Genomic DNA, 12,530 nt, shown 5'->3' on the forward strand with positions numbered 1-12,530 from the left:
TCGTCTGTAATCCGGCTATGTTTTCAAAAGTCATTTATTTAAATTATATAAAAATATAACGTTACTGTTTAACAGATTCACTTCGCAGAGTCTAAATGGTTGGAACAAAATTTCTAGAAAAATAATATTATACAAGCATGCTGGTGTGATATATGCTCCGAACATGAAAGCTTATGTTCGGAGCAAATTATTCATTCGAATGAATAATAGTACTTTTTTAAAAACATTCTTTATGAGCAGTTCACCAATCACATGCTGAAGTGATAATGTAGATTTTGGAAGGTGGTTGGTTATCTACGTAAATTAAAAGAAATTCAAAAATATTTTAATTTCAATTTGATAACCACGTTAAAATAAATAAAGCGATTTTTTACTACTATACAAAAGCAACTCTAAACAAAAACATAAACAGAAATGCCTCACATCTGGCAATATCTGATGCCATAATATACTTACTTGACAGCTGGAGAGCGTATTGATTTATTATCGTAAAAATTTCTAGCAATTTAAGTATTTCTTTGTAAAAATTCATATTATTTGTTTAAAAATAACAAAGTTAATGGTAAATTTTATATAAAATTAAAATAATTAAGTATTTTCGATTTATTGAACAATTTTCTAATTTAAAGGCTTCAACTAGCTCTTCAAGCGTTTTGGAAGAACGACGCATTTGGGTAGGAAATTTGGATCCCAGGCTAAGCGAGTAAGTTGTTTAAAATAAGTCTTTTGTCTACTTTTTTATAAAATAAAAGCTAATTTGTAAACATTTTCTTAAATTCCTTTCAAAACTATGGGTTTCAACTTTTGAAAATTGTGCAAAAATGCGGTGCCATTGAAAAATTTGATATGCTGTTCCATAAAGGTGGCCCGCTACAGGGTCAATCGAGAGGTTATGCATTTGTAACTTTTGCACAGGTAAGAAATAAGGAAATTCTCAAAGTACACCCAAAATATGTTTTAACTTTTTTACTGATAACCTTAAGTGTTCGAGAGATTCGCCGTAAATTTTGACATAGAATTAATTAAACATTTCACTTTCAGGCTGAAGGCGCCATTAGAGCATTGGACAAACTTAATGGCCATATGGTATTAAATCGTCCCATAGCAGTGAGATTAGCAAAAAATGTAAATTATGTAAGTTTGCCAATAACTAACAATTTTGTACTTAATTAATGTTCAAATTCTTCTTTACAGGATGAACTAGAACGTCCTAAACCAAAAATAGAAATACCTGCTCTCGGCACTGGCAAGAAGGAAGGCAAAATTAGCAAAGAAGAAGCCATAAAAGCCATCGAACAAAAACTTAAACTCTTAGAAAGCCAAAAAGATGATTTAGAATTTAATCAATCCTTAGCCTGTGAAGTACCTCTCATACAAAAGTATCAATTCAATAAAGATCGAGATAGTAGTGGAGCTTGCACCACGTCACAACGAAGAACATATCATAAAAGCAGCTCGGGTCCCTATAATCGTCATCAAAGGCCCAAAAGAAGATAGAAATTAGTTTAATTTTCTTTTCGTTAGAAACAATCTGGACTTTAATTTAATTTTACTCTCACTTCATTTTTTACATCTTTAACAATGTTTTGTATGCCACAATTTCATCTTTAATTTCTACTAAAATAAACTTAATTTTTTTGTTTAAGTAATTAATAATTTATTAACAGTTTTTATTTGGGGGCAAATATAAATTTACCACGCATTCTTTCGGGCAAAGGTACTGTACCAGGACAGGGTACTTGACCAGGAATTTCACAAATACAATGGCGATTGCAGCCATAACCAAAGTTGGCGGGATTGTCTTTACTCTCGGCTAATCTGGCCTCAGCATCAAGTTGTTCTCTAAAAAAAAGGGAAAACAATATAATGTTTATGTTTTTAGTAAGTTTTCTATAAAATAGAAATTTTTCAAAAATTTCTATGAAAAGAGAGTTTTTCGAAAATTTTCTATAAAAGAGAATTTTCGAAATGCTCTATAAAAAAGAGAGCATTTCGAAAATGCTCTATAAAAAGAGAGCATTTCGAAAATGCTCTATAAAAAGAGAGCATTTTCGAAAATGCTCTATAAAAAGAGAGCATTTCGAAAATGCTCTATAAAAAGAGAGCATTTCGAAATACTCTATAAAAAGAGAGCATTTCGAAAATGCTCTATAAAAAGAGAGCATTTCGAAAATGTTCTATAAAGAGAGAGCATTTCGAAATATTCTATAAAGAGAGAGCATTTCGAAAATGATCTATAAAAATAGAGCATTTCGAAAATGTATGTACTATAAAAGAGAGTTTTACAAAAATGTTCTGTAAAAGAGAATTTTTCGATAATGTTCTGTAAAAAATAATTTTTCGAAAAATTTCTATAGATATATTTCTTCGAAATATTTTTTTGTATAAAGTGAATTTTCGAAAATTTTCTATAAAAGAGAATTTTCTATAAAATAGAAATTTTTCAAAAATTTTCTATAAAAAGAGAATTTTTCGAAAATGCTCTATAAAAAAGAGAGCATTTCGAAAATGTTCTATAAGAGAGAGCATTTCGAAAATGTTCTATAAAGAGAGAGCATTTCGAAAATGTATGTACTATAAAAAGAGAGTTTTACAAAAATGTTCTATAAAAAAGAGAATTTTTCGAAAATGTTCTGTAAAAAAAGAATTTTTCGAAAAATTTCTATAGAAATATATTTTTTCGAAATATTTTTTGTATAAAGAGAATTTTCTAAAAGTTTCTATAAAAAGAGAATTTTTTAAAAATTATCTATAAAAAGAGAATCTTCGAAAATTTTATATAAAAGAGAATTTTCGAAAATTTTCTATAAAAGAGAGTTTTCAAAAATTTTTTATAAAAAGAGAATTTTTTCGAAAATTTTCTATAAAAAAATAATTTTACGAAAATTTTCTATAAAAAAAGAGTATATTTCATTCTATAAAAAAGAGAAATTTTCAAAAATTTTCTATAACAGAATTTTTCAATTTTTCCAAAATTTTGTTTGAATAAATTATTAATTATAGAAATTATCAAAAAATTTCATGAAATAGAGAAAACTTTGAACATTTTTATCAAGGGATTGTCAGATAGTATCTCTCGGCTTCTACTTACTTTGTCTTGCCTACCACACGCATCAAGTGCTCCTCAATTTCATGTCTATTCTTGCTGTCCACATCGATTAACATATCACGACCATCCTCAAAATAACATCTAACAAAGGGAGAGGGTGTCATATTTTTAAAGGTAACAACCTGGACTTGAGGATTTTTGTATTGAACTTGAGGTATATTCCAGAAAACGAAATCTCTATTGAAATAAAATTGAATAACAAAATAAAAATAATAATTCATCAATGTTACGTATTCTCTTCTACAACTCACCTAGCACCATCATGATGTTCCCCATAGGTATTGTAATTGACACTGAATATTTTCACTTTATCTTTTAAAACCAATTTGCCGGCATTCAAATATTCTAGGGTACGACGTATGGGAGCTCTTCCTTTCATGAACGGCATTTTGTTTGGATTTTATTTAATGTTTTTATTGAAAAAATTAAGAAATACTTGTTAGAAATTGCCCGACCGGCTGGAAATTCATGTGAAATGCAGAGCCCTGCGCCGACAAATATAACGGAGACGGCGGCTGACACTAAAAATATCGGCGTCGGCTTAAAATCGACTGTAAGCCGACCAAGTTCTCAAATACGCTTAATTTTAAAATTTTCAGATTTTGGAGCTAAGACAACTTATGGTCCGATCCGAACAAAAAATTCCGTATAATGATTTTTATATACAAAATACACATTAATTAATTTTCGGAAATGGTCCTTATATGGGAGTTGTGACCAATTGTCGACCGATAAGGAAAAAATTTCGTATAATGATTTATATGCCAAAAAAAAATTCAAGTCGAATTTTACTACAATAGATTTATTAATTAATGAAATATGTGGGTTTAGGTGATTTTTGGAAGTGGACTTTATATGTATGTATAGGAGCTACGACCTTACACAAAACATATTTGTGTCGAATTTTATCAAGATATCTTTATTTGATAATGAAATATGTGCTTTTAAGTGATTTTTTTGAAGTGGACCTTGTATAGGAGCTATTACCATATATGGACCAATCCGGAAAAAATTTTGTAGAATGATTTATATGCTCACAAAACATATTCAAGTCGTACTTTATCCCGATAGCTTTATTATTCAAAGAAGTATATGCGTTTAAGAGATTTTCGTAAATGACATACCAGCAATGTAAAAAGGTGCAGCTAGCTGCCGGTCCACACTAGGAAACTTTTTTTTGGGAAACTTTTGATTTTGCGTGAGAGAGAAAGAGAAAGAATATCATTCATCTCTCTCGCGGTACGGAGTTTCTAGTACTCGGAAACAGTGTACACTGTTCGGAAACTTGTTTTGTTTTGTTAAGCTGGAGGTCCACACCACGCGTTCTACGCTTCTTCGCATTCTACGCGGCTGTCAAAAAAGTTGAATCAATGTTGTTGTGTGCTAGAAATTACAAGCACAAAAGCGTAGGATGCCTTGACGCGTAGAATGCTTAAAGTAGATCTACTTTCTACTTTTGTAAGCGTCATAAGCGGCGCACGAATATGTCAGCTGATTTTGACAATTTATATTCTATCTTGAATGTGTATTTATCAATTTTAATAACTAAAACGAGTTAAATTGTGAAAATATAAACAAAAAACTTTTAAAAAACGCGAAGTTCTTTGTAAATAAAGCAAAAATTTTACGCTTAAGAAGCGTAGCATGTAACTTGATGCGTAGGATGCAAAGAATGTATGAAAAGCACGAAATGCTTTGCCGCGAAGACGCGTAGTGTGGACCTCCAGCTTTATTCTTCTCATTCGTACAACAACAAATCAATGCAATTAATACGTAGTTTCTTAAACAAAAGTTTCTATGTGTGGACATTAAGGGAACTTCAAAAGAGAATTAAGAAAAAGTTTCTCAACTAAAGTTTGCTAGTGTGGACCAGGTCTAGGTTGACGTCAACGAATCTGGTTTGAAGTAAAATCAGCGACTCGAATTAGGCGCGTAAAATCACGAAAATATCTGAGGCGAAGCATATACATCGAACGTTGAGCAATGTTTTACAACGGCCAAATTTCAATGAGCGGCTTATTAATAGATAAAAGAAAACTTGCTTAAATGAAACAAATTAATTTTATATTGTAAAATTCCATAAATTTATCGAAAGTGTTCTGTAAATTATACAAAATATTACGAAATTTTTAAATCGTATTAAGCTGAAAAATTTTCGTCGGAGGCGCTTTTAACATTTTCTTCGGCGGCTAGGCTTAAAAACGAATCGACGCAGATCTCCGGTGAAATGTGTGTTTCAAAGTGCAGAACAGCTGTTGTATTTTGGAAGTGTTTTGTATAACAAATTATTTTCATATTTTAAACAATAGAGGACGCTAGTGTTTGATAAACTGTTATATTGAAATAAGTTACAAAATTTATTTTAGAGGTTAAGTTGTATTCTGATATTTGTAACGTATATAAATATTGGTCTTACACCCATTTTAAAGTATACCAATCGCCTCAGAATCCATTTTCTTAAATCATATCCATCATGGAAGGTACGTATTTCTTGGCCCAATGAAATATTATTTAATATTTTCCGGGATTTTTTCTTGCATTTTATTTTCTACCACAACTTTTTTTTGTTGCATACACATTTACTTGTAACAATATCCTTGCGGGCAGACAACAGGAGACATGTACTACTAACTAGTGTATGTGCGTTTCAACATAAAAATTACTTATTTGATGTCATTATAATGTTGATACCACATACTTAACAAATAAAAAAACATTACAAAAATCTCATACAATCTTCTTTGTATGCAAATTTAAAACAACACCAAAACATACCAGAAGAAATTGCTTTGGTCATCACAATTTAATTTTTTGTTGTAGGTACTTTTATCCCTGAATATTTCACCATTTTTTTTGTAGTTAAATATGTATGACGACTGACTGCCAGAGGAACACAAAAAATGCATTTACCACATGTCAAGTGCAAGTCATAATACTAATGGCCAACTATTTTTGGTGACTTTTTGAATGAATGATTTTTCTACTACATGTTGGTATACCACGACCAAAAAATGTTGACAGTTAATTAAGTTGAAGGTGCTTTTTTTTTAAATTGGTAACAGAAATAACTTTCTTTGAAGGGACAAAGGATATGAGAAGAACCCGTACGGAATTTCAAATTGGTGATAGATTTGTTGGGGCGGCCGAGCGCGAGGGAAACGAACGAACGAACGAACGAACGAACGAACGAAACGAACGAACGAACGAACGAACGAACGAACGAAGAACGAACGAACGAAACGAAGAACGAACGAACGAAGAACGAAACGAAACGAACGAACGAACGAAACGAACTAACGAACGAACGAACGAACGAAACGAACGAATAACGAACGAACGAACGAAACGAACGAACGAAAACGAACGAACGAACGAACGAACGAACGAAAAAAACGAAACGAAACGAACGAAAGAAACGAACTAACGAACGAACGAACGAACGAAACGAACAACGAACGAACGAACGAACGAACGAACGAACAAAGAACGAACGAACGAACGAACGAACGAACGAACGAACGAACGAACGAACGAACGAAGACGAACGAACGAACGAACGAACGAACGAACGAACGAACGAACGAACGAACGAAACGAACGAACGAACGAACGAAACGAAACGAACGAACGAACGAAACGAAACGAACGAACGAACGAACGAAAACGAACGAACGAACGAACGAACGAACGAAACGAACGAACGAACGAACGACCGACCGAACAAACGGGAACGAAATACGAACGAACGAACTAACGAACGAACGAAAACGAACGAACGAACGAACGTACCGAACGAACGAACGAACAACGAACGACGAACGAAACAACTAACGAACGAACGAAACGAACGAACTAAACGAACGAACGAACGAACGAACGAACGAACGAACGAACGAAACGAACGAACGAACGAACACTGAACGAACTAACGAACGAACGAACGAACGAAGAACGAACGAACGAACGAACGAAACGAACGAAACGAAACGAACGGAACGAAAGAACGAACGAACGAACGAACGAACGAACGAACGAATCGAACGAACGAACGAACGAACGAACGAACGAACGAACTAACGAACGAACGAACGAACGAACGAACGAACGAACGAACGAACGAACGAACGAACGAACGAACGAACGAACGAAAGAACGAACGAACGAACGAACGAACGAACGAACGAACGAAACGAACGAACGAAACGAACGAACGAACGAACGAACGAACGAAAACGAACGAACGAACGAACGAACGAACGAAACGAACGAACGAACGAACGAACGAACGAACGAACGAACGAACGAACGAACGAACGAACGAAACGAACGAACGAACGAACGAAAACGAACGAACGAACGAACGAAACGAACGAACGAACGAACGAAACGAACGAAAACGAACGAACGAACGAACGAACGAACGAACGAACGAAACGAACGAACGAACGAACGACGAAACGAACGAACGACGAACGAACGAACGAAACGAACGAACGAACGAACGAACGAACGAACGAACGAACGAACGAACGAACGAAACGAACGAACGAACGAACGAACGAAAAACGAACGAACGAACGAACGAAAACGAACGAACGAACGAACGAACGAACGAAGAACGAACGAACGAACGAACGAACGAACGAACAAGAACGAACGAACGAACGAACGAACGAAAGAACGAACGAACGAACGAAACGAAAACGAACGAACGAAAAAACGAACGAAACGAACGAACGAACGAAACGAACGAAAGAACGAAACGAACGAACGAACGAACGAAACGAACGAACGAACGAACGAACGAACGAACGAACAACGAACGAACGAACGAACGAACGAACGAACGAACGAACGAACGAACGAACGAACGAACGAACGAAACGAACGAACGAACGAAACGAACGAAGAACGAACGAACGAACGAACAACGAACGAACGAACGAACGAACGAACGAACGAACGAAAAAACGAACGAACGAACGAACGAAGAACGAAACGAACGAACGAAACGAACGAACGAAGAAACGAACGAACGAACGAACGAAGAACGAACGAACGAACGAACGAAAGAACGAACGAACGAACGAAACGAACGAACGAACGAACGAACGAACGAACGAACGAAACGAACGAACGAACGAACGAACGAAGAAGAACGAACGAAACGAACGAACGAACGAGAACGAACGAAACGAACGAACGAACGAACAACGAACGAACGAACGAACGAAAACGAAAGAACGAACGAACTAACTAAGAACGAACGAACGAACGAAGAAACGAACGAACGAACGAACGAACGAACGAACGAACTAACGAAACGAACGAACGAACGAACGAACGAACTAACGAACTAACGAACTAACGAACGTAACTAACTAACTAACTAACTAACTAACACTAACTAACTAACTAACTAACTAACTAACTAACTAACTAACTAACTAACTAACAAACTAACTAACTAACTAACAACTAACTAACTAACTAACAAACTAACTAAGCTAACTAACTAAACTAACTAACTAACTAACACTAACTAACTAACTAACTAACTAACTAACTAACTAACTAAACTAACTAACTGCATATCTTCAAAGAGTGTTGCTTGGCTGAATGTAGATTAAGAGCTAGGATCATTCTTTCACAGAGCCTCTCCTTAAGCCTTGTGAGATCTGAGTTTTGTACATTTTCCGAAATCTTTTCCCGTTCGGATCCCTTGGCGTATTCAACAAACTCACGGACAGATAGACCAGCGAACAGATGGTCACGGCTGGATCTCTGAATTTAATAAGAACCTAGTATATATGTCTTTTTGTTGATCTACCACCAGTAATTTAACGTTATAATTATAACCAAAAATTGTACTTCCTTTAACAATTACAAAGTTCTGGACGATTGATAATAAAAAAATATATGTATTCAACAATGATCTTTGAATAATTACAGTAACTTACTGCATACTTAGTAGTCATAAGTATTTAGAGATTGGTACTGGAAAAATGTTCAGTAACATTAATATGCATCATATACATACATATCCTTTTACATAATTTAGAGGTTTTCCACATAATTCTCTTGTAACAAACATTTCAACCTTTCAGATACAATTTTATTCATTCATACTCCAACGAATCTCTAAGTAACTATTATATTCCTTTGTAAAAATATATACTTGTCCGTTACTCAAGTCTCAAACTGCAGATTTGATAAATACTACAAAGGAGAGTGTAGAAATATTTGTGCATGTTGCAGGCTTCTGCAGATATTTTGGAAATTGTTATTGTTAGTATTTCATATAAGACATAAAGCATATTCATTAGTCTGGACCAAAAACAAGATATCAATGTTTTTAACTTCTTTAACTAAATAAATTTAAATTTATAAATTAAAGGGGACCTCATATGGGGCTAGAGTCAAATATGGCTCGATGTTTGCTATAATAAAAATTATAGTTTTGGATGCAGTATTCTCGCGTGGCAACGTGTTTGGGCGCTAAGTGAAATCGTGGACCGATATCGCTGATTACTAATATCAAACAAACCTCCACGGGCAGATAGCCCTATCGGCGTGTAAAATTTTATTTAAATCGTGTTAGTAGTTTATGTGTTTCATATAAAAGGGGTTAGTCCTAATGAACCTTATAATATCATAGAGATACTACATAAAATGTTTATGTTTTACTTAAATTATGTCTGTGGATATTTTAGATGCAAATATACGTAAGTAAATTATTTCAACATAAAAAGATAAAGTGTACTCTTCTAAAAGTGTTCAAAAAGAGGACCATGGACCACACAAAATTAATTAATTATGTACTAAATTTTGGCGAAAAGAACTTTAGAGATCTGGGACGACTATGGTCATAGCTTCAACACTTTCCATAAGAAATTAGAAGGGCTAAAAGGGGAAAAATAAGGCTCTCACCTCGAACGTTATAATGTCGAAATGTGTTCTTAATTGCATACACTCCCTGCACGAACCCAAACATTCGGTTGAATTGATATCAGTACTTACGATTGCGCAATTCACGAATCGTCCTTGTATGAATAAGTTTTACAAAACGATATTCATATGAATACGACCGCGTTCAATGTTTGAGGAACGGATGACAGAACAAAATCGAAACTCAAGTAATCCACATAATTACTTGGGGAATATCCAAATTTCTCTGGTCTTGTCGGAAAAAAACAGACCATTCTTTGATTGGAGACATTTCTCTATATACATACATAGATTGATGTCAATTTGTAGAAGAGCACTCTAGCGCTGCATCACTTATAGGTTCCTAACTTTAGATCTGAACACTGAACTCCTGTCAATTAGGCTTTTAAGTGACCTTGTTGTAAGCTTTATGCCAATCCCAGATTCATTAGTGCTTCCTATATCCTTTCCGGAATATAGCATTACAGTTCCTGCATATTCTGCACAGCCTATCTAACGGGATTCGCTCAGGGCCAGCAATTTACAGTTATGTCTCAATATTTCACGTTTAACTTACAGGAATTTGTTCCTAAGCGTTCTAATATTCCAGAATCCAATCATAGTCCTAGTTTTATATACAAAGGTTGTCGTTTTCTTTTTAGAGACTGTCCAGTTAGTAATCTGTTAGCAATTTGAGTTTCAGGTGATGTGGGTTGTTAACCCTCTTCTCCTAGATTGGTGATAGGACTGCTATCTACACATCCATTTCCGCGGTTGCAGCCATGATTCAGCGATTGTTGCCTACTCTCTTCAAGGTAACTCTAGCTAGTTTGAAGAGGATGCATAAAAGCCATTGCCCAAGAAATACTTGGCCATAAGTCGGAATTAGTAAGCTGCTTGGACTATTCACAGAGGCATCGTCCTGGCCACACCTAAAATCAGAAATATTAAACCTCTGTAAAGAGCCCCAGCCCAGAATCTATTGGGCGATGGGGCTCTTTATAAGCTGAGCAGACCATCAGAGGGAACCTGTACTGAATGCTGATTCTTTTAAAAATGTAATATTCCACCTTGTCTGACTACAATTAGTTTTATCACTTCAAAATACGTTATCGCATATTGACTTGTTGATGATGCCTGAAAATTGGGAAATGTTAATAAATAGTTAATTGTGGTTATAGGCTTTATTATAGTTTATTGTGCTAGTCCTTTACCTCTTCTAGCTCTTAAATGTCAAGAGATTTTGATGGAGCCCGTCAGCAGTAAAGGCTTTATCTGTTTCGAATTATTCTATTTAACCAATAACAGCATCAAGAAATGTTTAAAAGTACACACATTTATAAGACACCCTTTTAAACAAATATCTACATATATTTATTTATTATGTAGGTATTCCTCTTAATCTTTCTTGTCTACTAGGGACTATTTCACATTTTTTTTATCATATTTTACATTTGTTGTTAGACTCTACTATTGTTACCCAGCAGTTGGACCAAGTTACAGTATCCGAAAATCACATTACTACCACTACCTAAATACACGGTTGGCTCTAATTAGTTTTTTGTCACGAATGTAATCTTTGCAGGCTAGAATGAAGACAGTCGTCATTTCTGTGTCCCATTTTGTAAGAGAGTCCTACTTAACTGTCTCCAAGTAATATAAAGCGTAGATAAATAAAAAGAAAACGTAAGCGAAAATTTATTAATTCCCTTGGATTGGCTTACTGCCAGTATTTATGCACTGACGATTGACTAGTTCTAGCACAAGCTCACGGTAAGCTTATTTAGGTGATAGGTTAATTAAGTATTTGTGACTGTCCTCCCTAACTGCTGGGTGGTTGTTGTTGTTATGTTGCTGTTGCACACATATGAATAATAATGTTTGTTATCCTTCTTATTTTAAAAACTTAGCTTGTTAGTTGGAAATTGTTGTTAGTGGTCGTACGATTATTGTGATGCATTTATAAAGATTTGTTAAAGTATCCTCTACATATCCTTTAAGAGAAAAACAAAGTTAGAATAGATAACTAGTTGATGTTCATTCATACAAGTAGCGTTATGATCCAGCCTGATGGTAATTGTAACTACAATTATATAGCAGGCATGGAAATTTAAATTAAAATTTTTTTGACTATGGACTAGACAGACTATCGACTAGGACTATTAGACTAGACTATAGACTAGACTATAGTATCTAGACTATAGACTAGACTATAGACTAGACTATAGACTAGACTATAGACTAGACTATAGGAGCTAGACTATAGACTAGACTATAGATCTAGGACTATAGAGTAGACTATAGACTAGACTATAGACTAGACTATAGACTAGACTATAGACTAGACTATAGACTAGACTATAGACTAGACTATAGACGACTAGACTATAGACTAGACTATAGACTAGACTATAGACTAGACTATAGACTAGACTATAGACTAGACTATAGACTAGACTATAGACTAGACTATAGACTAGACTATAGACTAGTA

At 34.5% G+C, this 12,530-nt stretch overlaps 2 protein-coding genes across 2 annotated transcripts; one reads left to right on the forward strand and one right to left on the reverse strand.

The window, feature by feature from the left end:
* Positions 1–439: 439 nt before the first annotated feature.
* On the forward strand, positions 440–1,553 carry LOC119615805 (probable RNA-binding protein 18). Its single transcript, XM_037971790.1, has 5 exons — positions 440–562; positions 630–703; positions 795–915; positions 1,042–1,134; positions 1,195–1,553. The coding sequence occupies exons 1-5, from the start codon at positions 560–562 to the stop codon at positions 1,495–1,497; spliced, it is 594 nt and encodes a 197-aa protein (XP_037827718.1). The 5' UTR covers positions 440–559; the 3' UTR covers positions 1,498–1,553.
* LOC119615806 (probable 28S ribosomal protein S25, mitochondrial) lies at positions 1,505–3,604 on the reverse strand. Its single transcript, XM_037971791.1, has 3 exons — positions 3,361–3,604; positions 3,092–3,286; positions 1,505–1,842 (listed from the first exon to the last, which is right to left on the reverse strand). The coding sequence occupies exons 1-3, from the start codon at positions 3,495–3,497 to the stop codon at positions 1,671–1,673; spliced, it is 504 nt and encodes a 167-aa protein (XP_037827719.1). The 5' UTR covers positions 3,498–3,604; the 3' UTR covers positions 1,505–1,670.
* Positions 3,605–12,530: the final 8,926 nt, after the last annotated feature.

Source organism: Lucilia sericata, unplaced genomic scaffold (assembly GCF_015586225.1).
Source record: "Lucilia sericata isolate MDLA Ls3-8-SP2 unplaced genomic scaffold, ASM1558622v1 Contig008015F_arrow, whole genome shotgun sequence".
Taxonomy (NCBI): domain Eukaryota; kingdom Metazoa; phylum Arthropoda; class Insecta; order Diptera; family Calliphoridae; genus Lucilia; species Lucilia sericata.